General features: G+C 40.5%; 1 protein-coding gene across 1 annotated transcript; it reads right to left on the bottom strand.

The window, feature by feature from the left end:
- Window positions 1-5,997: 5,997 nt before the first annotated feature.
- slc45a2 (solute carrier family 45 member 2) lies at window positions 5,998-25,014 on the bottom strand. Its single transcript, XM_080755986.1, has 7 exons — window positions 24,394-25,014; window positions 18,943-19,119; window positions 11,435-11,805; window positions 10,034-10,177; window positions 8,888-9,011; window positions 7,316-7,521; window positions 5,998-6,241 (listed from the first exon to the last, which is right to left on the bottom strand). Exons 1-7 carry the CDS (start codon window positions 24,866-24,868, stop codon window positions 6,029-6,031), a joined length of 1,710 nt encoding a protein of 569 aa, XP_080612112.1. The 5' UTR covers window positions 24,869-25,014; the 3' UTR covers window positions 5,998-6,028.
- Window positions 25,015-26,977: the final 1,963 nt, after the last annotated feature.

The raw sequence follows: 26,977 nt of genomic DNA, 5'->3' as shown, positions 1-26,977 counted from the left end.
TATATTCCATCATAAAAGAATAGTCAAAATGTATATAAATCTACATTTGTGTCATAACTACTATCCAGTGGATACTGCTAACATCAATATTCTGTCTTTAACTAATAGCACACAGAAAATTGCATTTGATTGGTGTTTGTGTGGTGAAAATAGCAGATCTACAAGCTCACAACACATACCAATAGGATCAAGTCCTCTGAGTTATATGCGTAAACCTCCCAAATTGAGGTTTACCATTCATTGACAGACAGGCCTCCATTCTCAGGTATCGTTTTTTTTATTTTTATGAATATCGTGTGATCTTTGACCTCATTCCAGGTGGCCTGTGTGTCCAGCGGTCTTCAAAAGAGCCACCGTGTGTGACATCACTCTGTGGAATGCAGTTTCTATATGAGGGGCGTGTCTGGAGCTAGAAATGGAACAGATAAGGACAGATACCAGCATAACTGTTACACTTGGTTGAGTTCAAGTGTGAGACAAAGGCCTATAATCCCTAGCTGTTCTCACATACGATGCTGTAAGTTAAGGATAGTTCCAGAACTACTTCTTACCGCAGAGTATTGGCTTGGTTGATGTGTTATGTGTTAATAGAGCATCACGATCGTTTAAACCACTTCATCCACTCATGCGTTGGCTATTCAAAAGTAACAGATGTACAAGCTTGCAGTGCGGCACGAAGTGAGAACTTAAAAAAATGATTTGAGAACCACTGCCTTAATAGAATATTGTTACTCATCAATGTCAGCAATGCAGTGATTTCAAATTCCAGTAAGCTCTTGTTGACCAACCGCAGGTGTGTGTAGCGGTAAGTGTACAAAGTTGTAGCCTTATGCTAAGTTTTCTCGCAAGCATGATTTAAAAGCTGGCATCACAGAAGAACACAATGTAGCATATAGGCTATATAAACTGTTGTGTTGTAGTGCTCTGCCCCTGAATAAAGAGGTTCTGTGTTTGATTCCCATGAATTCCATATGCTGTGTTATGCTGTTCAAGCTGCCTCAGAGAGTCGCGCTATAGAAACGGGAGATATAGGCTCTTGAGTCCCTATGGGCCTCATTGCTCTGCAAGGCTACCTTACTTACTGGCCCCTATACGTGTTTCAATTAAGTTCCACTTTCAGTTTTCAACTGCATGAAGTTTGCCAAAATATCAAAGGGAACACAATGTTAACAGGCTGTGCATGGCAGTGTTTTCAAAGTTCCTTGGAGCTATAAAACAGTGCAGATGTTTTGATTCTCGCCTTGTGCACACAATCTTCTCTGTGAGAGTGCTTTGAAAGCTGGACTGGGATAACTCACACAGTGAAGCTGTGTGGTGTGAAGGATCCTGTGTTCATACCCATGCTGAAGTACGGTATGGGCTATAGCCCACGGTCCAAAATGATGAGAAACGAGGCTAACTTTTTTCAAATTTTCAAAAAACATGGGCTATAACCCATCGTTTTTTTCATTTTTTCATTTTTTTCAAATCCTCAAAAATGATGAAAAACGGCGTGCCATAGTATGCCGTACGATATGGGCTATAGCCCACGGTCCAAAATGATGAGAAACGAGGCTAACTTTTTTTTTCAAAATTTCAAAAAACATGGGCTATAACCCATCGTTTTTTTCATTTTTTATTTTTCTTCAAATCCTCAAAAATGATGAAAAACGGCGTGCCATAGTATGCCGTACGATATGGGCTATAGCCCACGGTCCAAAATGATGAGAAACGAGGCTAACCTTTTTTTTCAAAATTTCAAAAAACATGGGCTATAACCCATCATTTTTTTCATTTTTTCATTTTTTTCAAATCCTCAAAAATGATGAAAAACGGCGTGCCATAGTATGCCGTACGATATGGGCTATAGCCCACGGTCCAAAATGATGAGAAACGAGGCTAACTTTTTTTTTCAACATTTCAAAAAATATGGGCTATAACCAATCGTTTTTTTTCATTTTTTCATTTTTTTCAAATCCTCAAAAATGATGAAAAACGGCGTGCCATAGTATGCCGTACGATATGGGCTATAGCCCACGGTCCAAAATGATGAGAAACGAGGCTAACTTTTTTTTTCAAAATTTCAAAAAACATGGGCTATAACCCATCGTTTTTTCCATTTTTTCATTTTTTTCAAATCCTCAAAAATGATGAAAAACGGCGTGCCATAGTATGCCGTACGATATGGGCTATAGCCCACGGTCCAAAATGATGAGAAACGAGGCTAACTTTTTTTTCAAAATTTCAAAAAACATGGGCTATAACCCATCGTTTTTTTCATTTTTTCATTTTTTCAAATCCTCAAAAATGATGAAAAACTGCGTGCCATAGTATGCCGTAGGATATGGGCTATAGCCCACGGTCCAAAATGATGAGAAACTAGGCTAACTTTTTTTTTCAAAATTTCAAAAAACATGGGCTATAACCCGTCGTTTTTTCCATTTTTTCTTTTTCTTCAAATCCTCAAAAATGATGAAAAACGGCGTGCCATAGTATGCCGTACGATATGGGCTATAGCCCACGGTCCAAAATGATGAGAAACGAGGCTAACTTTCTTTTTCAAAATTTCAAAAAACTTGGGCTATAACCCATCGTTTTTTTCATTTTTTCATTTTTTTCAAATCCTCAAAAATGATGAAAAACGGCGTGCCATAGTATGCCATACGATATGGGCTATAGCCCACGGTCCAAAATGATGAGAAACGAGGCTAACTTTCTTTTTCAAAATTTCAAAAAACTTGGGCTATAACCCATCGTTTTTTTCATTTTTTCATTTTTTTCAAATCCTCAAAAATGATGAAAAACGGCGTGCCATAGTATGCCGTACGATATGGGCTATAGCCCACGGTCCAAAATGATGAGAAACGAGGCTAACTTTCTTTTTCAAAATTTCAAAAAACTTGGGCTATAACCCATCGTTTTTTTCATTTTTTCATTTTTTTCAAATCCTCAAAAATGATGAAAAACGGCGTGCCATAGTATGCCGTACGATATGGGCTATAGCCCACGGTCCAAAATGATGAGAAACTAGGCTAACTTTTTTTTTCAAAATTTCAAAAAACATGGGCTATAACCCGTCGTTTTTTCCATTTTTTCTTTTTCTTCAAATCCTCAAAAATGATGAAAAACGGCGTGCCATAGTATGCCGTACGATATGGGCTATAGCCCACGGTCCAAAATGATGAGAAACGAGGCTAACTTTCTTTTTCAAAATTTCAAAAAACTTGGGCTATAACCCATCGTTTTTTTCATTTTTTCATTTTTTTCAAATCCTCAAAAATGATGAAAAACGGCGTGCCATAGTATGCCGTACGATATGGGCTATAGCCCACGGTCCAAAATGATGAGAAACTAGGCTAACTTTTTTTTTCAAAATTTCAAAAAACATGGGCTATAACCCGTCGTTTTTTCCATTTTTTCTTTTTCTTCAAATCCTCAAAAATGATGAAAAACGGCGTGCCATAGTATGCCGTACGATATGGGCTATAGCCCACGGTCCAAAATGATGAGAAACGAGGCTAACTTTCTTTTTCAAAATTTCAAAAAACTTGGGCTATAACCCATCGTTTTTCTTTTTTTTTTAATTTTCTTCAAATCCTCAAAAATGATGAAAAACGGCGTGCCATAGTATGCCGTACGATCCCACGGTCCAAAATGATGAGAAACGAGGCTAACTTTTTTTTTCAAAATTTCAAAAAACATGGATATAACCCATCGTTTTTTAAATTTTTAAATTTTTTTCAAATCCTCAAAAATGATGAAAAACGGCGTGCCATAGTATGCGGTACGATATGGGCTATAGCCCACGGTCCAAAATGATGAGAAACGAGGCTAACTTTTTTTTTCAAAATTTCAAAAAACATGGGCTATAACCCATCGTTTTTTTCATTTTTTCATTTTCTTCAAATCCTCAAAAATGATGAAAAACGGCGTGCCATAGTATGCCGTACGATATGGGCTATAGCCCACGGTTCAGAATGATGAGAAACGAGGCTAACTTTTTTTTTCAAAATGTCAAAAAACATGGGCTATAACCCATCGTTTTTTTCATTTTTTCATTTTCTTCAAATCCTCAAAAATGATTAAAAACGGCGTGCCATAGTATGCCGTACGATATGGGCTATAGCCCACGGTCCAAAATGATGAGAAACGAGGCTAACTTTTTTTTTCAAAATTTCAAAAAACATGGGCTATAACCCATCGTTTTTTTCATTTCTTTTAAATCCTCAAAAATGATGAAAAACGGCGTGCCATAGTATGCCGTACGAAAACCACACAGCCACATTTCTGGTCTTAAATACAATGTGGTATAGCCTACTGTAATTGAGTATGTAGGCTAAGTTAAAATCTCAAGAGAGTTGGAGGCAAAGAGGTTGTATTTCAGTTTCTCAGTGTTTGTTTGAAAGTCAACATCCAGAAAACCATTAAAGTCCATTCTTGAAGATAATGTGGATGTGAAATCAAATCTAGTCTCTGCTTGTAACTTCAGCTTGATTCAAAGATTCAAAATGTGACGTGCTGGTAGTCGGGAGTTATGAAATATGCTGGCTTGGTGGTCAAAGCATGTACAACTATGAAAACAACACAGTTGTAGGTGTGTGTGTGTGTGTGTGTGTGCGTGTTTATTTTTTAAATATATCTACTACATGAATGTTTTGAAAGTTAAGATTGAGCACAAGTGCTTGGGAGTCAGGACTGCATGCAGGAATACGGTGGCTTGATGGTTAATGTAAAAATATTGATGTCGTAGGTAGGTTCAATCTCATGTGTATTTTGAGAATTAACATCGGTAGGGATAATTAAAAAATCCTTTCAAAAATGTCGGTAAAAGTGTGAATCCCTCCAACACTGATGGCTGGCATTCTGACAATACAAGTTTGATGTCCTCCAGTTTGAGTTCAAATTTTACTCTTTAATGGTCACAGTGCTCAATGCTGACATCATGTGGTAATAACTGCTCCAAATCAAAAGGAAGCTCTGTCTCCACCACCTTAGCCTCAGAAACCGTTATCTGTCCTATTGGCTTCCGCTTGATCACATCATTAGAACAAAGTGTGACTGTGTGAACCATTTTGAGTTGTGTGTAGCCACCTGTGTTGTAGTTGTAACACGGATTGTCAAACTGCGACGTACTTACACTACTGGAAAACCACAAAATCCATATTACACTGAAATATTAACTTCAACACGGTGCAGCTGGACGATACGGCGCATGTGTCCGTACATTCGTGCATAATAGCGTATTGGTCTGATAACAATAAAAAAGCATATTGCTATTACTTTAGCGCACTTTTCATTTTCAACACTGTAATGGTCAGGCCGTTGTGTGTATTTTTGATTAGTACATTTTAATAACAGTTGGGCCATTGTGCTTTTATTACGATTATTCAATTATAATACGTTAGTTTTCTAAAGCAATGTAAAGCAACTTTGGATACTTAGAAAAGCGTTACATTTGAGCTATTCTTATTAAAGGACCAATCAGTCCTGAAAGGTCTTTTATTGTTTTTGTCTCTTTTTTTTCTTCTCCTTCCGCCAAAAATAGCAGTTCTGGCTGAACCGTGCAGTCGGTTTTCGCGAAATTTGGAGATATGGTAGAGGGCCATGCCAAATGGTGAGGATGCGAAGCCCGCAACCATTGGTCAAATGGTGGTGCTATACATGTAGGTGGTGCTATAGCACTCAATTGAAAATGCTATAGCACTCAATTGAAAATGCTAACTTTGACCACGCATAGCTCATGAACCGTCGGCAATGAATCTTCGATAAACTGAGCAGTGCAACTACACTTGTATTGTGATAGTTATACTGTACTCTGTATACTGTACGGTACAGTTTTATTGTTGTAGTGCTCAGTTTGAAAGGCCCTTTAGCCTGCTCAACAGTGCCAGTTTAGGTCACTGAGCGGTATTGCAGCTCTTCGTACCACAAACAGACATACATGGAGACATAAAATAAGCATGAGAAACAAACAATGAAAAGTTATATACAATCTTTATTTAAAACATCATTCTTCAATAATAATAATAATAATCCATTCCACATAGGCCTATCTGATGAAGAGTGCAATGAAGAGACAGCCGAGCAAGGATGTGGCCGAAGCTGAAAGGACAATGACGATGACACTTCCTGCGATGTTGACCAGAGCACCAAGTCCTGCTCCTACGATGATCTGGGCCAGCTGGACCATGCAGGTGAGAGCAGCGCAGTCCACCCCGGTGCCGCGGCGCCTGCCAGTGCTTCCGTTTAACTTGATCTGCTCCTGAAGTTGTGGTCGGATGGGGGAAGGAAGGAACATGCAGGTGCAGAGGTGGGGTGGGAGAATAGAAAGAAAATAGAGAGCAGTGGTGTAAACTAAGTGATATTGAAGTACATTTACTCTTACTGTACTTAAGTACAATTTTGAGGTATTTTTTATTTTACTTCACTGGAGTATTTCCAATTTTCAGTACTTTTCCTTCTACTCCACTACAACTCAGAGACAAATATTATACTCCACTACAATTATTTGAAAACTATGTAGGCCTACTATATATTACCTAAAAAGAGAGCACCCACAGCACCCATTATTTTGAAGAGATTTTTAAAAGTGGACACTGAAGTGGTCTGTCTGAGTTCCAGAGGTAGTTGGTTCCACAGCAGTGGAGCCCTAGCAGCAAAGGCTCTGCCACCTTGCGTCACCAGCTTTGTGTTGGGGGGGTTGAGTAAAACTTTGTCTGCTGATCTGAGGTTACGGGAAGGTATGTGTGGAAACTTGTGAAATAGGACATTCTGCATAATGACTACTTTCAACTATTGGTATATTTTAATACCAATACTTTTGTACTTTTACTCATTTTGAATTCCGGACTTTTACTTAAAGTAACAAGGTATTTCTACATTGTAATATTGACTTTTGACTTTTACTTTTAAGTAAAACATATAAGCACTTTTTCCACCACTGACAAATGGGTGGTAGCAGCCCATTACATAAACAGGCTTTAACACCCTTTTACTTAGCGTCCCTATTTTGGGCATGTCATTAACTTTCAAAATCACTTTTCTTTCTGTTTGGTTTTGTTGCAATTAGTGTGAGGTTGACCCCCATTTTTCAAAATCGAAAACATTGTTTTTCATAAATGTTTAATCATTTAAAGAATAAAAATAGCAGATCTACAAGCTAAAAACACATCAATATGTGACATGTTTTGAGCTTGTTGACTGGCTATTCTCATTTTACGAACAAGGATTATTATATGTGGTTAAATTGGTTAAATAAATGCTCTATTAGTCTTGTCTGTCTAAAATAGATGAAAGACACATGTGCGCACGTGCGTGCGTGCGTGCGTTCACACACCTCTTCCTCTAGCTGGTACTCTGCTATAAGGTTGAATGGGATGGTGTAGAGGGTGCTGGACATGACTCCAAACACAGTGCAGAGGCTGAGCACGGCGATGACGTTTGGGAACAGACCAATGAGACTGGTACCCATCCCAAACACAAAGTAGCCCACGAAGTAAAGCCCCTTCAGGCCGATGTAGGGCAACAGCAGGCGCTGTACATCTGGAGAGACACAGATAATAATCATAATAATCAACACACTTACCATAACGATAACTACACTATATCGATATCGCTCACCATTGTATAGTTAGTTCCCAGTATATATGCCTGTTTGTTTCTTATAAAGTGTTTGTCGGATCGTCTGTTACTTGTACGCTGTCAGTTTTACTGCACCGAATATAGACTTTGTTGGTACTTTGAGTGTCCCTGTAATTCAGTGGTTTTCAACCCTTTTCATATCAAGGCCCATTATGTATTCAGCATTTGAGCCATGCGTCTCAACAAAACTAAATGTTGTTATTGTTGGATAAGATGTGCTATATTGATGTGGTACCATAGGAGAGAACAGGCAAACGAATTGTGTAGACTTCTCGTAAATGAAGTAGTGCAGATGTTTAACAATAATGTACCTCTAACTCTTGAGAGATAATGAAAACCAAATGGACCCATAAGGGTCCCAAAAGCATGACTGCGGCTCTATGGGATGCAGAGCCATCTAGAACAGGGTCTGCTGATCAGCGCCAATATCTTTCCATCTATTTTCTTAATATTTTAAAACGTTATGATGGAAGACAATACTGCCGTACAAAGCCTAAGTGTGTAACTAACTACGTTTTTGCACTCTGGCTTTGTAGGGCAGAATAGAGCTCTGATACCACTGTCATCAGGGACGTGCAGAGAGTGTTAGAGAGGCAGGGGCTGACATGTAAGAGGTCACTTTTAGACAAAAAGAGGTCACTTTTAGACAAAAATGGCAGATCTACAAGCTCACAACGCGTCGCGCTGCGACGAGTTGAGAGCTTGTAGATCAGCTATTTTCGGGGCGCAACTCAGCACTTTTTAGCTAGTGGAGATGCGATGTACGACCTGGATGTATAAACAAATTTGTTCAACGCAAAATGCTGCTTTCAAATTCAGGAGACTTCGGAGAAAAAACATTTCTCATGAATGATGCTTCAGGCATGGCATGGAAAGGAGTGGCATTTGCATTTCTTTCACCATAGTAAATGCTGCATTCGTTGTCTGGAGTCAGTTGTTTTACAGACGGGTAAAAGGGCAGGGGCTTCAGCCCCCTTTGATGTCTCTGTGTGCACGTCCCTGACTGTCATAGATGACTGAAATTACAGTCTGGCCACGTGAGGTCAGAGATCCACATGGGAGCCACACCGTGAGGTCAGAGATCCACATGGGAGCCACACCGTGAGGTCAGAGATCCACATGGGAGCCACACCGTGAGGTCAGAGATCCACATGGGAGCCACACCGTTCCCTTGTGAATCTCGAGATCCACATGACCCCCCCCCCCCCCCATACACAACCATAGCACATGAGACTGAGAGAAGGGAAACACAGACAGGCAGACTTACAGGAGAAGAGTGCTGAAGACACGGCATTAATACACAGGCCCCAGCATCCCACCTCCACACCCCGCTCGTAGGTGACGTAGGCAGTAGAGTTATGGTCTGCATATGGGTTCCCCTTGTATACAATCTGCAGAAAAAGAGGACAGGAGATGAGATGCAATTGGGAAATATCAAATTGTCAATAAGTGCTCAAAAGAAGAGAGCAAGTTTTTCCGATGTAGAAAACCTACTTCAAGACGGATCCCGTGTGCGTCGTTGAGCTGAAATGCATTGGTCACCATGTGTTTTTCTTTTCTTTGCCAAGTCATGCTGAAATACTTTAGTCTATGTTAAATAGCCAAGTTGTTGGTGGAAAATTATAAACATTGAATTAATAAGTAGGCTACTGCATCAAAATGATATACCGGTAACTACCAATGTAACATTGTTTGATTTAATGTGATCTTATTTCCATTAAGAAATCTCTAAATCTAGATATTTCAACTAAATAAGTGTTGTCATGTCATCCACCATCAATTTGTATACTGGTGCCTATTCTGCTACAGGAGGACAGGTACAGACAGGTGCTGTCTATAATAATAATAAACCATTATTGTATACGGTATAGCATAACGTATTTCCTTTGATCAGCATTTATTAACTCCATAACTATATCAGGCTTTACGTTTTACAGTAGTACTCATGTGCACTTTCTCTCACTCTCACGCACGCACACACACACACACACACACACACACACACACACACACACACACACACACACACACACACACACACACACACACACACAGCACCTGACATCACAAACGTGTCACTTGTTGAGAGAGAAAGAGGTAGTGAAAACCAAAAGAATCAAAAAGAAGAATGTTTATCAGGAGTTAAGAACATAAATGGTACAGTACATTAGTTATATCAGGAGTTAAGAACATAAATGGTACAGTACATTAGTTAGCAAATTGTCATTGCCTAGAAGAAGGATTGAAAAACAAAGAAATTGGAGATAAAGGTGGGGGTCATTCAGCTACTCTAAACACACACACACGGCCCACGCTATACGCTGTCTCTCTCTCTCTCTGTCTAACACACACACACACACACACACACACACACACACACACACTGTGGACAGCCTACACATACTGTAAATACCTGGCCCATGAAATCGGTGAAGAAGAGCATGTTGCAGAGGAAAGCCGTCCACCCCAGTAGGTGGCTGATACATAGGCAGCGGTAATGACCTGGCATGTTCATCATAGCTCTCAGCAGTGATCTCAACGTCATTCTCTTCTGAACCTGTACACATACACACGGACATGAATGAACACACCCTATCTTGCGTCACACCTTCCTTACCTTAGCCCTTATCCCTAAACTTATTTGCCATTTTTTTATTATTTTGAAAAACGTTTTAAAATAGTTCAACTAGCTGATCTACATCAACACGTTGTGAGCTTGTACAGTAGTTCAGCTATTTGGACAATTTTAAAAGGTTTTTTAAAATAAGTTTAGGGATAAGGTGTGGTGCTAGATATAGCCCTTATGCCAATTGTCTTTATAACTAAATATATCCATATGATTAATCTGATGAAAGTGTGTTTTCTGCCAATTTTGCCTAATGTGCTCAATTATTCCCAGCATTAAAACTCAATATATGCCACATAAATGTGTTCCACCGAGCCACAGATATGGAACATATTATTTTAGGTTGAGGCTCCTGAACTGTTACCGAATATGTCCACAAGCTCTGAATGCTACCTCTATTTGACATGTTTTGCTTCATTTATATGCTGTGGTACGAGACGGTGTCGGATGCCTAAAATTGTAGATCTGTGTGAGCTTGTACATGTGCTATTTTTGATACGCAACACTAGCATACCACAAAGTATAATTGAGGCTTCATCATTGAGGCCCCATCAATTGGTGATGGATGAATGTTTTGTCCAATGCACTCTGGTGCACAATACTATTGAACACCAGAGTTGATTTATTCTGTTATTGTAAAAACATGCTAGGCTACTGCATCAATCTGGGATTGATGCCAGTAGCATCAATTGGGATTGATGCAGTAGCATCAATTGGGATTGGGATGGGACACAATTATCCTAACTTGACATCCGGCCCTGTTCCACGGCTAATGAACTCTGATCCTGCAATCCGTTGATCCTGAGACTCTGAATCACCTCCTGAATGTTTATTACTTTTAATTCATTCTGAGATTGAAAAAACTGTTTCAGAGCAATTCTGTCTCAGGCTATATAGGCCTAAACCTAATTTGCTTTATAAGGAGCGTATTGCTCTCAATAAACTTTCCCCAAAAAATGATTATATTATTATTTGGATGGCGTGAGTCGTGACAGGGATTTCCTCTATATATTTTAGGGACTATAAACAAACTGGTTTTTTTCTTCTTTTTAGTCTAGACCTAATAATAAAATAAGTTCTCTCAGTTACTGTAAATTAACCCTGGTCAATTTAATTATGTTGTTACTTCAACACAATGTTACTTCACATTGTTCATCAGACTAGACATGCATCGTGAGAATCACATACCTCATTGACCGGCTGCTTTGTTTTGCTGGAAGTCACAGCGTTGGCTTCACCCAGGGCTGAGAAGGACCTGGGCCTCAGGTCTGCCACTAACGCTGGAACTGCTGGAGGGATGGGTTCTTTAGTCAGTGACCCATAGCCATTGCTATGAGACCCCAGTAAGCGCAGCGCACTCGGGGCTGAGACTTCTGAGTGCTCTGTGATCTTGCCAAGAGGTACCTCTGGGATGCTGATGAGATGTACTGTGAGGAAGATGCCCCAGGTCAAGGCTGAGAAGAAGTAGATGACCTGGTACTCTGAGCCCAGCAACTGGCCAAGCGATGAATGGCCCCAGTCCATGGCTCCTACTAGATAACCACATGCTCCACCCAGACCTGAAACAAGTTTACAGATCGAGGCATTATTCCAGTAGTGAAATTTTACTGAAAATACATATAGACCTACATAATTATACATAAAAAAACAGCTATTTTCAAATAGTGAATCCATCTACGGTTGAAGTGGTTAAACTGATTTTGATACTAAGCTACTTTTTTATTTATTTATTTTTTATCCCACGATTTTCCAACCCATTTTTCACCTCAATTATCGAATGTAATCCTGGGAGCTACACTTCCTCTGCCAACCTGGGGGGTTGGCAGAGCGGACTGACCTCATGCTTCCTCCTATGCATGAGGAGTCCAAGCCTTAAGGTCCAAGCTGCTTCTTTTCACCTGATATGGGGGAGTTTCCCCGGCTGGACGTAGCGTGTGGAAGGAAAGGAACACGTTATTCCAACCAGTTCCTTTCCCCTCCATCAGGCGCTGGCCAGGAGGAGGTAGTTTAGAGACCAGGATTACTGCATGTTTTTTTGTGAGGGTACCTAGCTACCTACCCTATAGGGACACGGGGAGAACAAACTCCACAAAGAAAGGCCCTTTCGCCATGCCAACCCCACCTCGGGTATGGGCACTACTAAGCTACTCCCCCTGGAACCCCCTCAAGGTCCCGTACCCCATGTTGAGAGCCACTGCATTAAAGATTTAATCTCTGAAGGTAATTGCCACCCTGTGTTTTTATCAATTTCAATTTGGGCATTTAGCAGCCTTACAAGCGTAAGATCCGAACCCTCTGGCAACTTCACAAACCCTATAGTCAACAAATAATATGATAGGGTAAACGGAGTCTAAAGAGAAATATTTAGTGCTTCAAAGAAATTAATGCTCCAGATAAAAATCAACCCTAATATCTGTCTAAACAACATGAACATACTCTTAATAGGCTGTCTCTTCATTGTCTCCACCAGGCCGAATGCATGGGGATAGAGTATGTTTTGCACTCCGTCCGTGTGTCCGTCCGTCTGTCTGTGAACAGCTAATTTTGCACACACGCTCCCTGGATGCCAACGATGAACCGCTGCCCTACAATTTCCAGAACGGAACCACCAGGAGACAGACTTTTGAAAAACACATCTTTGGATTTTACTACTCCAGATTCTGTCCAAAAATCCCGCAAATCGTTATACACTATCTCTATAGTCATGTGTTCAAGATGGATCTGTCCGATATTTCATATTCCATCCTAATTGGCTAACATTGACTTTCAAAGTTTGCAGGATTGGCCCTTTTGAAACAAAAAGCCTCAAATCGTGAACGCAGCGTGCAATTTACGTGAAATCTTTCACAGACTTTCTTAGGCTGAGGAATATATCCCACCCTTTTCACATTGGCCTGTTATAGCGCCACCAACAGGTGGATTTTTGCAAAACACATTTTTGGAACAAAATGCCTCAAATCATCCAATTGCCATCAATGGTGTAAGAACAAATGGCACCCTTTTCACATTGGCCGATTATAGCGCCACCAGGAGGCCACAACCTGACCTGGCCTGGTGGGGACCTGTGCCCCGAGGGGCACTTTTTCTAGTTTAAAATGTTTTGCTTTTGATTCACCAGTTTGGATTTTACCATTGGCTTTTAAAAGGTTAACAATATGACAATTGTATGGGGAAATAATGCATTGCTTAAGGAAATAACCTCTAAATAATATTGGATAGAAATGTGTTTTTGTAGGTTTTCCTAATCATGTGCTAAAGTACGGTGACGTTGAGCGGTGACTTCTGAGACAGCTTACACTAAGCTGAGGCCAGTGCCATGTGACAGAAATAATTCATCACTACTCTTAGAAACAATTTTAAAATCTATAACTTTGCTTTAAATATATTCTGTGAAATAAACTATTTGTTTTGCCAGCTATACGATGCTGTCCTCACCTCATTTGTGTGACACAGGTGAATTAATTGGCTATAAATGAAGAATAAACACACTCTTTTGTATGTAGATATGAGCCGTTTCATTGCCACAGACATGTCAATTGATGTGCATAAAAAACCTGTACATTTTAAATCAGAGTAGCTGAGGTAAATGGATTTACTTAGTGCTTATCTATTTGTGCCAATGGATTTGATGTGCTTACACATTCTTGACTTAACCGTTAAGCCCCTTTTTAAAAATAGCTTGTAAATCTGCAATTATTGCTGTTTTTTTTGTTTTTTTTTAAATATTCGCCTATAATGACCCAAAATAGGTACACCAAGTTGAAAGTGGGTAAAATCAAGCTACAGTACACACAAGACATGGTTTCATTAGCAAACAATGAATATTATTGTTTTTGTGTTATGAATGATATGCAGTTGTCATGTTCTTGATTAACATTTGCAGCCACTGCTCAGAGCAGCAGACAATCTACAACCAAACCTTTAACGTACGTGGCCAATTCTTTCTTTTTACCCAATTTAGTCGTTAGGCCAATTGATTTCTCCCCACACATTTCTGTGTTTGTGACTGACTCACCTGCCACTGTCTATCTTTGTTTCTACTGTAAATCAAGATGAAAACTGTAAGCACCATTTGAAACAATAAGGGCTCGCTGCATATGTCTTGATGTGCTGTTTTGACCTGTCCTGTGTATCAAACCATATGCCATGTTTATTTCTGTTATTTTGTAACAGACTTTGCTCAATTTGCTCAATTGCTGCCTTTTCTGCCTTTATTGATAGTAGCAGTAGACTGAGGGGAATGGGGAGAGAGAAATGGAGAGGGATTCGAACCCACGACACGCTGTCAGGCTGAAGCCTAGGTGCCCGGACCGCTATGCCAGCCGCCTGGGCCTTTTTATGTACTTTATGAATAAAAGTACAAAATTAAGTTCAATTCCATTTTCCACATTTTGTTCAACCAAATCTATAATTTATATATTTATAATTTGTTTATAATAAGAATTTGTTTATAATAGCCTACAGTATACGTTTGCCTGGGTCCAGACCATAGACACACATGCACACTTCTCTGATTAGAGTACGTTTCTCTCTTCTGAAGCAGGAAACGGCTAGGATGATAGTTCAGTCAAGCTACAATAAGTTGTTTTAGCCCGATGTTTGGTAGAGCACCAGTAGCATGGGTCTCGCGTTTCAAAGTCAAAATATGGCACTCTCTCACAGCAAAGACTGAAACGTAAATGAAATGTCCTTTATCCAGCACGTGTCACATGGTACCGACTTCCGAGTCGAATCCCCCCTCTTGCCATCATTGTGAAACCTACACTATAGTTCCACTCCACTCTTAAGGTCTTACACCCTGGGGCCATTTTTACACCATTTAAGTTGTCTTAAATGGTTGTCTATAACAGGGTCTGTGTCTGATCTGTCTAATCTTGCAAAACGCTAACTTTGTATGCACACACTGCCAGTAGGTCACAGGACCTCCATTTATGTCCCCAGAATCCCCACACATGTTTTATACTTTAAATATGTGTAACTTTAATTAATGTAACAGTGGCCAAATTTGTTGCAGACTATTTCTTTATCTTGTACTGCCATTTGTCCAGCACCTGAGCTAGAGTGGATGTGCATGCTCTATTACCTTTGCAAATTTGGATTCATGTCATACTGTATAATGTCACAGACGGCTGAAGTCACACATGCCGTTCGAGAACCACATTGCGGAGCTTGCCTCGCCATCTCCATGTTGATCCCAAGATCCACATTAGCCTATTCAAATTGGAGCTACACCCAGCTATGGAGTGTGTTGTCTAACCTCAATGTATCATCATGGCATCGGGCACAAACAAATCAGCTCCATGTATGGGCACAAAGGGGGCATGCCATGGGACACGGACTGACAAATATGAGATCTCCATATATGGGCATATCAGTCCGATTGGCAACGGATGTGTGAGTCCAAAAGCCAGAGTCCATGAAAGCTAGATGTGAGAGCCGTGTAGTGAACCGAACCTTATATCATTCCCTAGTTTTCATACGATTAATTCACTCCAAAACATATTCTTTTCCTTTCCCCTTTTCCCTTCAGGGGTCGCCATAGCGAATCTTCTGCCTCCGTCTTACCCTGTCCTCTGCCTCCTCTTCTCTCACACCAACTAACTTCATGTCCTCTTTCACTATACATCTTCTCTTTGGTCTTCCTCTAGGCCTCCTATCCTTCTACCGATATACTGTACTCACTATCCCTCCTCTGTACGTGCCCAAACCATCTCAGTATGGCCGCTCTGGCTCTATCTCCAAAACATCTTTGGACAAAACATCCTATCACACATTCACACCTCACACTTTTCTCCACCCATTCCAACCTGCTTGCACCCGTTTCTTCACCTCTTGTCCACACTCCATTTTTCTGAAACGTTGACCCTAAGTACTTAAAGTCCTCCATCTTCTTCACGTCTACTCCCTGTAACCTCATACTGTTCCACTTGGGTTCCTCTCATTCACACACATTCTGTCTTGCTGCGGCTAACCTTCATTCCTCTCCTTTCCAGGGCATATCTCCACCTCTCTAGATTTTCCTCTACCTGCTAACTGCTCTCATTACGGATCTGCAAACATCATGGTCCATGGGGATTCCTGTCTAACCTCATCACCTCACCTCATTTTTTTCGTGAGTATACTCATGAGTATATCCACACAGAATGAAACCACCATGCAGCCATAAACCAACATCATTTTATTTCAGAACAAGATAAAAAAAATCACCAGGAATAATGACAACATATCAGTATGAATAAGGAGGCATCAACTATATGCGGTAAAACGTTTGTATCGTTTATTCACCCCCCCCCCCCCCCACCACCACCACTCTGGTGTGTATAAAGACCTAAATCATGACACCCTGACCCCCCCACCCAGAATAGTTGAATTTCAAGCTCACAATGCGGCATCAGCTCTGTGAGCTGGTAGTTCTGCTATTTCTTAAGCTTACCAAAACATTTTCATGTTTTGAAAATGTTTGCATAATAATGGCACGCCAAAAATAGGAATGCCACGGTTATACGTGCGTAAGAAAACAGACAGTCTGACCTTTTGGATCAGCAGCGTGCAACAAAGCATACTGTAAATCAGGCTGGATCTCTCTCTCCACTCACATACCAACGGTACGCACTGGCATCATGTGAATGGCCTCTCTACTCTCAGCCCAGACCCATGACTGCAGCACATGATTTGCTCTGGGCTGGATTACTGCCTGCCTGGCTGGGTAACACGTTCACCACACCCTGGGCCTGCAGTCAGCTGAGCATACAGCTGCTTTCACATAATGCCCCCCACACACACACACACACACAGAACTTGACTTGCAGTGGTTCAAATTATATATATATATACAGTATATATATTATAAAATGTTGTGGACATTTTGTCCGATATTATAGGAGAGTAGAGTATGGCTGCAACTATCAATTATTTTCTTAGAGATTATTCTATCTAATACTTTTTCGATTAATCAATTATTCTATCAAATGCTTTTTTGATTAATCAAATAATTGAGATTTTTTTTGATATATCAATGAAACGACACCAAAAAAGTTTTGATTAACCGCTTAAGCAAGTCCTATTTTATACTTTGTCATACAATAGTGTTGGCACGCCATGTATAGAGCTTCAATGACTCAATTAGCGACTCTTTGTCCATTCATGTTGTATAACCTAAAGGTTGTGTAAGGTGGTGTTATTTTGTTAATCTAAGTGTTAAATCGCTGGAAAGACCACTATTACTGAACAAACACTTTAGCGGAATATATTGTAATATAGCTTTAACCTTTTAACAAAAAAACGTTATGGTGAGCAGATATTGATATTCTAAATAAGTGAAACCAGCAGAAGGCTTATCAAAAGGTTCTTTGTGTATTTCAAATTCACTGATCTTCCTTAGTCTTATTTAAAAGGTCACTGGAACTATGTTTTATTATCAGATAGTGGCTTGTTTGGAAGTGTATTACATTAAAAATTGTCGTCTACCTACAGTATAAAATATATCGGTCATTGGAGAAAATCACTGTCTTGTAAGCAGGTCGAATAATAACATAATCAGTTTTGGAAAGTTCATAGAGAGCGTTAAAATTGGGTTTAAGACTGTAGTCTGAGGCAGAATTTAGTTAGAAACTAATATTGAAATATTTCCTGTCTGATATACAGTAGACGCGTTCCCTCCTGTATAATTTACAGATTGGATTATTCATAATAATGGTTTCATATTTAATTATGAAATTAGCAAACAATGCATTAGTGTTCCAATGGGCTCTTGTTTCTCACCTAAATATGCATGACATTGACATGTCTAATTAGTGGTCTCTGGGCTAATTGTGCTATGAAAGTGTCCCTTTAAGGCCTCATTCACACGTATCAAACACCAATCAAGCAAATGTTTGGTCGATTGTTTTTGTTTTTTTGGGCCATCACAATGCTTTTCCAATGAGAGTCACAAACAGTCACCAAACATTTCTTGATTGGTGTTTGATACGTGTGAATGAGTCTAAGTGTTCCTGAACATGCCATTTTTTTCTTTCAGATTATCCCCAATACTATGATACAAACATAGCTATCCTCCTCTTAAGAAGGAGTTGGCTTATTTAATAAGCCAGGTCTTCTAAGCATTAAAAGACCATAGGCACCTGCAGACCTGTAATCGATCATCTCATGTATGGCCTCACAACACACCGCTGGTTCAAGTGATCTTCAAATCTGAGTATGGGAATTTTGTTATGCAAGAATTCTCAAACATAACCTAGGCCTATAGTTCGTTATTGTACAGTCATCGTGTCATGCAGCAAAAATAGCTGATCGGCTATTTTCTGCCTACATAATTATAATTATAATCAAGTACAGTATAATTCAGACTTAAGTGGTTAATTACAATTTAATCTCTGTTCTGGTATGATTCGTAAACTGGAATTTGAGTCATTTTTCCACAAATTGAACCACATTTCACTTCTGTTGGCCTGTGTTTACCCTTTACCAATTACCAATGCAAACTATGAACAGACAGAGGACTTGATAGACTGTGTTTGTGCAGTTTTTGACACCATTTATAAAATGAGAGAGTAAGTGAAGCCCCAGCAGAAGTTGAATAATGATGGTTTATTATGGCTAAGAAAAGGTGTGTGTGTGTGTGTGTGTGTGTGTGTGTGTGTGTGTGTGTGTGTGTGTGTGTGTGTGTGTGTGTGTGTGTGTGCGTGCGTGCGCTATACCTGTGAGTAGAGCATGGTAGTGCAAGCCTCTCTCCTTGTCATTATGTGAACACACATCAAACAGGTAGGCTTTGACGGGCCCATCAATGAAATCTGCTGCAAAGTCAAACAGCACGACTCCAAGCATCACCACCACGATGGCCCAGACACTCTTCAATGCCTTGTCGCTGACTATTGCTGTAAAACAACATAAATACACAAGGTTTGTCCTGACAAAAAGCTACTTAAACACTGTTGGCAGATGTCACCTGTATGACATAACACATTGACATGAACATTTCATGATAACGTTGTTATACAATGGCTTTTGATTCATTAACTTGTGACTACAAGGTCATAATTGGCCTTGAAGACCTGTTCAGTTTGTCATTCAGGAAGAGAACAAGAGTTAATACACAATATTGTGTATTTCTTTGAAAATCACAATCCAGCCTATAACCCATCGTTTTTGTCATTTCGTCATTTTTTTCAAATCCTCAAAAATGATGAAAAACGGCGCGCTATAGTATGCCGTACGATATGGGCTATAGCCCATGGTCCAAAATGATGAGAAACGAGGATAACTTTTTTTTTCAAATTTTCAAAAACATGGGCTATAACCCATCGTTTTTGTCATTTCGTCATTTTTTTCGAATCCTCAAAAATGATGAAAAACGGCGCGCTATAGTATGCCGTACGATATGGGCTATAGCCCATGGTCCAAAATGATGAGAAACGAGGCTAACTTTTTTTTTCAAATTTTCAAAAACATGGGCTATAACCCATCGTTTTTGTCATTTCGTCATTTTTTTCGAATCCTCAAAAATGATGAAAAACGGCGCGCTATAGTATGCCGTACGATATGGGCTATAGCCCATGGTCCAAAATGATGAGAAACGAGGCTAACTTTTTTTTCCAAAATTTCAAAAAACATGGGCTATAACCCATCGTTTTTGTCATTTCGTCATTTTTTTCAAATCCTCAAAAATGATGAAAAACGGCGCGCTATAGTATGCCGTACGATATGGGCTATAGCCCATGGTCCAAAATGATGAGAAACGAGGCTAACTTTTTTTTTCAAAATTTCAAAAAACATGGGCTATAACCCATCGTTTTTGTCATTTCGTCATTTTTTTCAAATCCTCAAAAATGATGAAAAACGGCGCGCTATAGTATGCCGTACGATATGGGCTATAGCCCATGGTCCAAAATGATGAGAAACGAGGCTAACTTTTTTTTCCAAAATTTAAAAAACATGGGCTATAACCCATCGTTTTTGTCATTTTGTCATTTTTTTCAAATCGTCAAAAATGATGAAAAACGGCGCGCTATAGTATGCCGTACGATATGGGCTATAGCCCATGGTCCAAAATGATGAGAAACGAGGCTAACTTTTTTTTTCAAAATTTCAAAAAACATGGGCTATAACCCATCGTTTTTGTAATTTCGTCATTTTTTTCAAATCCTCAAAAATGATGAAAAACGGCGCGCTATAGTATGCCGTACGATATGGGCTATAGCCCATGGTCCAAAATGATGAGAAACGAGGCTAACTTTTTTTTTCAAAATTTCAAAAAACATGGGCTATAAGTAATCCACCATTATTTAATATAATTATTAACCACTGTCTGATCACATTAATATCAAATATATAAATATTGAATCAAGCAACTCAAAAACTGTCTGTGATGCACACACAAGTGCCTGAGTAGCCCAGATGTTCGAATGACACCAAAATGAGTAAAACACCCCCCTTTAAGTTGTTAAGATCCAGTGTTATGCAAAGGTCTTCCCCAAATATGACTGTGAGCAAGCTGCTTGAATTTCATGGCAATAGGTAAAGAGATATTCTTATTTTGTTCCCATGGAAATGAAACCGTGTAAACAGTGTAAGACCACACTCTGTGCTCTTTGGTACACTTGTATTTGTACTAGAATTTCGCCCGGCTTCGCCGGGCTCATCCCAGTGTCGTTGCAATAACAGAAAGTGTTTTTTATTTCTCATAAATACGCAAACATGGTGAAACAACTACAGTCACAGAGAGCAGTGGCAAGGTAGCTGCTGCCTGCTAACGATGCAAACAACAGCCTTGCCTGTCGTGTGTGTGTGTGTGTGGGGGGGGGATAGCACTAATTTTCGACATTTTACTGTGTCATAAATATGTACATCTGTAGCCTATATTGTGATTACATTTGACCGTACATTTGACTCTTGTGTTATATTCTTGTGAAATATTCAGTAAAGTATTGTGGTGAAATATTCACCCCAAGTTGATAAGATATGCAGAGAATATAATAGCAAGAAGCCCCAGTTTGAAATGCATTAGGCCACAGACCCCCATTTGATACCATTTGCTCTCTGGGAAAATCAGGGTCCATTTGGTTCCATTTGTATGCTCTTGGAGTATGATGACTGTGCTAACAGTATTATCATCAAATATGTCTCAGTTTGAAGATTCAAAAAAACATATTTCATATGTGTGAGCTTGTAAAGTCGAACGTTCAACCTAGAGACAGTGTTGCCAAGTCTGATCATTATAAGCTGCTTTGGACTTGTTTATCTATTGGTAGTCCTTGACATGGAAATGTTTGAGTTCCACTGCTCTGAAACAACATTAGACAACAAAGTGTGACAGTCAACACTATAATTGATTATTTTAAGACTAATTTCCGGACCATTTCTGATTTACCTACTTTGAACTGGCCTATTAACATTTTTATAGACCTGGTTGCTTGTTTCACTCTCACATCCACGATATGTGGCAACCCTGGTCCCTGGTTTGTTTTGCGTGTGGATGTTGTTTTGTGTTGCTTTAGCATCTTTAGCACAGTATCTATCACAGGGTGCAGCAGCTGCTGCTGTCATGAAAACGCAAGTTTCTGTCCCAGAAGCTCACGTTAGGTCTGCGCACACTGTACGTTGCTATGGCAAGCTGTCATCAAATGCTGCTAACGTTGTGGTCAGCACTGTTAGCATGTGTGCTATCAGGCAAAAGCTGAGATAGATATAAAACTACTGGCCAAAATGTCATACAAAACACAACCCCTCAAATCGGAATGTGATTGTGACCTACAGACCATCATGATTTGCTTGCTGGACCTATAAATAATTTATTTGCATTAAATTGCCACTCGCCTTAGCCTGCATGCCTATTCTGTGTCTCTGTGTGTGTGTGTGTGTGTGTGTGTGTATGTGTGTGTGTGTGCGCGTGTGCGCAAGACAGACGTGCGTGTGTGTGCAGGCTGAGAGCTGCTGACTGTGATTGACGTGTGAGCTGGATAAATCAGTGAGAGTTGGAAAAAGCGCACGCAGAGCCAACTCGCAGGCAGTGCCTCAGGCCAGATGCCTGAGAATCGGCACAGGATTCTCTGGGTCACCAGTGTTGGTGTGACACACACGGCTTCCACATTTAGCTTCATACTGGGTGAAAGTGGCGTTCCAAAAATTATTTTTCCCCTCGGAATTCTTATTCACAATGAGATGGAGTTGAGGTGTTTGTGTTTGCTTGCTGGAGCTATAATTAATGTATTTGCATTAAATGTCCACTCGCGCATCGAAGTAAAAAGCAAGATGGCCGATTGTGAGACTGAAAAGTAGCTGTGGGGGCGGGCCTGGAGGGCCTATGAGAACACGGAACAGTGTTGCCAGGTTTGCGAATTGTAAGCGAGTTGTAGTGTGTGTAAGTAGCCTGGTTAAAAGGCCTTGTTTCTGCCCGTGTTGGGGCAACAGAACATGTCGACCAGTTTTGTTAACCGCTTTTGGTCAGGTGACCAACTCCACAAATGTTAAATTAGATACTAAACAAATAATGTCCACAGAATCGTGCGGTGATCAGAACAGCATGAAATGGAATTGTCTTTCACAACATTGTTACGACATGAAGATGGAAGTATTACTAAAAGGAAATACTGAGAAATAATATTTAACATAAACTAGATAACAAGTGTACAGTGGGTTTTTTTTTAGATTAAATAGCATAGCTTCTGGATTATTATTTTTTAATCCTGATTTGAAATATTTTAAAAATGATTATTTCCCCCTCATCAGTTTGGGTGCGGTTTCCAGTGGCACAATTATAATAAAGGAGGAGATAATCAGCTTATCCATAGTAGCCTACTCTAAGAAGGAGGGATTAGTGCATGTACAGTATTATAGTACTACATGAGTATTATAGTAAATTCCAGAGTCCTGCTAAAACGGTGAGCAACATTCATCTCAGAAAACGTTACGTACATATCCAATTATCCAGTGGTCAGCATTTGTTTCTGAATATCTTCTGGCTTAAGTATGAGATTTGAAAGTTCTCACAGTTTGAGCAGAACATTGTATTTTCAGCTTTACAGAAGCCTTAAGGTGCTTATAACACGCACAATATTTTCTAACTCATTTTGGGAAATGTATTCACCCCTGGTGTGTAAAGACCTTAACGGTTTCAGTTGGTATCAATAACCATGCATTTCATCACAGCATACTGTATCTCATCTCTCAACATTACATTACATGGTCATGCTTAGAGATACTACAGAGACTAGTATAAAGGCTCATTACTACTAGTGTGCAGGAAGCAGTATTCTGCATCATGGCATTTTTTTCTCAACGTGATGGTCCAGGCATTCCACGGGGTCCTTGAGGGGGTTCCAGGAACAGGGGCTTCCCAGTTCAATGATAGATAGTTCCAAGTCCCAGACATAAAATCACACCCGTGTGAAGTGAGTGGTGCAACTCCATGTGGGGTCCCCGGAAGTTCCCACAGGACCACGGCCAGGGTGCCGGCCCGGTTCGGGCAAGCCCCCCGCGTCCGAAACGGTAGAGAAATGAGAAAAAGGGGGGGTCCCCGTCCCGTCCCCGTCCCCGGAACATAATCATATATATACTGTGTGTGTGTTATAGTTGCGCACAGGTGGTGAAAAACAGTCATGCTGTTTTCGTGCTCAGATTCACACACAGTTCATACAAGCTCACAACATTGTGAGCTTGTATGAACTATTGAACTATAGCTATTTTCTCTATTCGTTGTACAACAAAGTAAATAGGGACTTAAGTGGTTAATACGCTTTCATTAGGCTAGTTGATAATATAGGTCTCCAAAACAATAACCACCTCGCTCCACGACATAATAGTAGCCTACCAGCTCCCTCTCTTCTGTTCATCTTCCCAAAAGTATAAAAGTACTTTTCAAAATGTGTCAAACATAATTCCTTTTATGGCAGATCTACATTCAAGTGTCACGTTGTGAACTTGAAGATCCGAACTTGAAGTAAATAATAAGTAAGTAATTTGAGAGGCGTATTGTCGGTATCAGCCAGGGTGTGGGAGTCTATCCCCGTTTCAATGCGCTATAGAGCTCTGGGCGATGGAATGCTGAGGTGGAGCACAACACCTACCATCAGCTCTGAGTACTTGAGTAAATGTAGCCTACTTTGTTAATTGCTTTCCACAACTAGTCCCAGTAGTCGAGTGACAAGTCTCACCTGAGATAACTGCGTCTCCGTTGAGGAACAGAGTAATTCCAATCAGCATGAGGATACCCAGCGCCAGGATGTAGGGCCTCCGCCTTCCCCACGGCGAGCGGCAGTAGTCGCTGGCCGAGCCGATGATGGGCTGCAGCAGGAAGCCCAGGACGGGGCTGATGAGCCACACCAGGCTGTAGAGGCTGCGAGGCAGGCCCACGCTCAGCAGCACCGGCGTGACGAACGCCGCCTCCACGGCGTAGCAGAACTCCCTTCCGAACATGACCAGGCCGTGGAGGATGAGGCGTCCCCGCGAGCGCCTGGGGGGCTCCACCTCCCCGAACACCAGGTTCTCGCCGCTGTCCAGGTAGCCCTCCTTGGATCCCCCGTAGTCACTCGAGCGGTGGCCCGTGGAACCGGCGACGCGTGTCCCGGCGGGCTCCGGGAGCCGGCAGGGTTGGGGCCTCGAAGACTGGTCCTCTGATAAAACAGTCATGGCAGAATGACAGAGAGAGGGTTAGAGGGAGAAAGAGAGAGAGAATTGAGTGGTAGTAGTGTCTCTCTCAGTTGACCTGGGGCCGGATCGTAGGCTCAATGCCAAGTAAGTCCACTCATGCTCAGCTTGGGATAATCCTCTGTTCTACTGCATAGCTGAGCAATGAGACCAGAACACACTGACACACACATCCATGGGTCTACCTCGCCGTCTGACCACGGCAGAGAAGGGCAAGATGAAGAAAAGAGTCTGAGGGGAGGATAAGAGAGAAGGGGGTGTGTGTGACCGAGACATGAATGAACATTCCTTGTGTTTTTCGCTCCTCCTCCAGTCTGTGAGGTCCAAAGAAATGGCCCTGCAGTGGTTCCTGGAAGTACAGTGGAAGTGACACATGAGTAGGTAGCCTATATGTGTATGTGTGTCTGCATGTATGTTTTCCTTTTCTCGTGTGCTTCTTCAAATGAAACGCACACCATTTTCATGCTGTACACCTAACTGGTGCAGCATGAAATGTCACAACAAACTCTTTGTGCCCACGGTCATCATAGGTCAACATCTCACCAAGGCACAGATCTATAATGTCTGTGAAAAACAGCCTCTATAATATATCACTCGTATCAGTCTGTGTTTCTTTTTATTTACTAATGCAATAAAATGTAATAAGAACACTTATTATACTTCGTGATGCAACATGTTGTGAGCTTGTGCTTTTCCCCATTGAAGCAAGATTATAAAATATTTTGCCTATAATGACATGCCAAACACATGGATGCACAGGTTGTGATCATATACGAGTACACACAAAGTAGTAAGTACTGATACAGTAAATTAAAAGATAATTCATAACTGTCCGTATAGTTGGACTGTGTGGTTGTTGCAAAATCCCACGGTACAGACATGACATGCCTCGTCATGGCAAACCACTGCCCAAACTACGGACGAAGATACCATGTACAACGTGAATGTTCTCATACTTTCCTTAATGAAGGGCACAAATCAGCAGACCATCATGTGGTAGTTAAAACAGCTTGCATGTTTCTGCCTCTGGGTCTGGGTCTGTCTGTGAGGAGGAGAGCAAAGCATTAGATTGACTGATTCACACCTCATTATCGAAGCGTGCACACACACACACACACACACACACACACACTGTTGAAATGTAAAATTTACATTTCAACGAAAGGACCTGTAAATGACAACACAAAAACTAAGGCACTGGTGTCGTACTTCTGGTTTACCGGAACGGGGTGCAACTCCCTGCAGTGCCCTGCTCAATTTGTTGTATTTACATGGTTCATTGGTCCATGGTCTCAGAGGTCATCGCTATAGTGTTCATCATTGTTGAGGATTTAAAACACGACATGGCATGCTATAACACGCCGTTCCACATCATTTTTGAGGATTTTTAAAAATTCTGCAATTTGCAATTTCCGCAATTTGTAATTTCCGCAATTTTTCATTTCCGCAATTTTCAATTCCGCAATTTCCGCAATTTTCAATTTTCCGCAATTTCCGCAATTTTTTATTTCCGCTATTTTCAATTTCCGCAATTTCCGCAATTTTTAATTTCCGCACTTTTCAATTTCCGCAATTTCCAATTTCCGCAATTTCCGCTATTTGCAATTTCCGCAATTTTTCCGCAATAGTCCGCAATTCCTCCGCAATTTCCGCAATTTTTAATTTTGGAAAATTTCAATTTCCGCAATTTCCGCAATTTTTAATTTTGGAATTTTTCAATTTCCAATTTCCGCAATTTTTCCGCAATACTCCGCAATACTCCGCAATTTTTCCGCAACACTCCGCAATTCCTCCGCAATTTCCGCAATTTTTAATTTTGGAAATTTTCAATTTCCAATTTCCGCAATTTTTCCGCAATACTCCGCAATTCCTCCGCAATTTCCGCAATTTTTAATTTTGGAAATTTTCAATTTCCGCAATTTCCGCAATTTTTAATTTTGGAAATTTTCAATTTCCAATTTCCGCAATTTTTCCGCAATACTCCACAATTCCTCCGCAATACTCCGCAATTTTTCCGCAACACTCCGCAATTCCTCCGCAATTTCCGCAATTTTTAATTTTGGAAATTTTCAATTTCCAATTTCCAATTTC

The sequence above is a fragment of the Protomyctophum bolini genome (genome assembly GCF_963924005.1).
Source record: "Protomyctophum bolini genome assembly, chromosome: 22".
NCBI lineage: Eukaryota > Metazoa > Chordata > Actinopteri > Myctophiformes > Myctophidae > Protomyctophum > Protomyctophum bolini.
The sequence above is the reverse complement of the archived record's forward strand: the minus strand, read 5'-3'. Positions and strand labels throughout refer to the sequence as shown.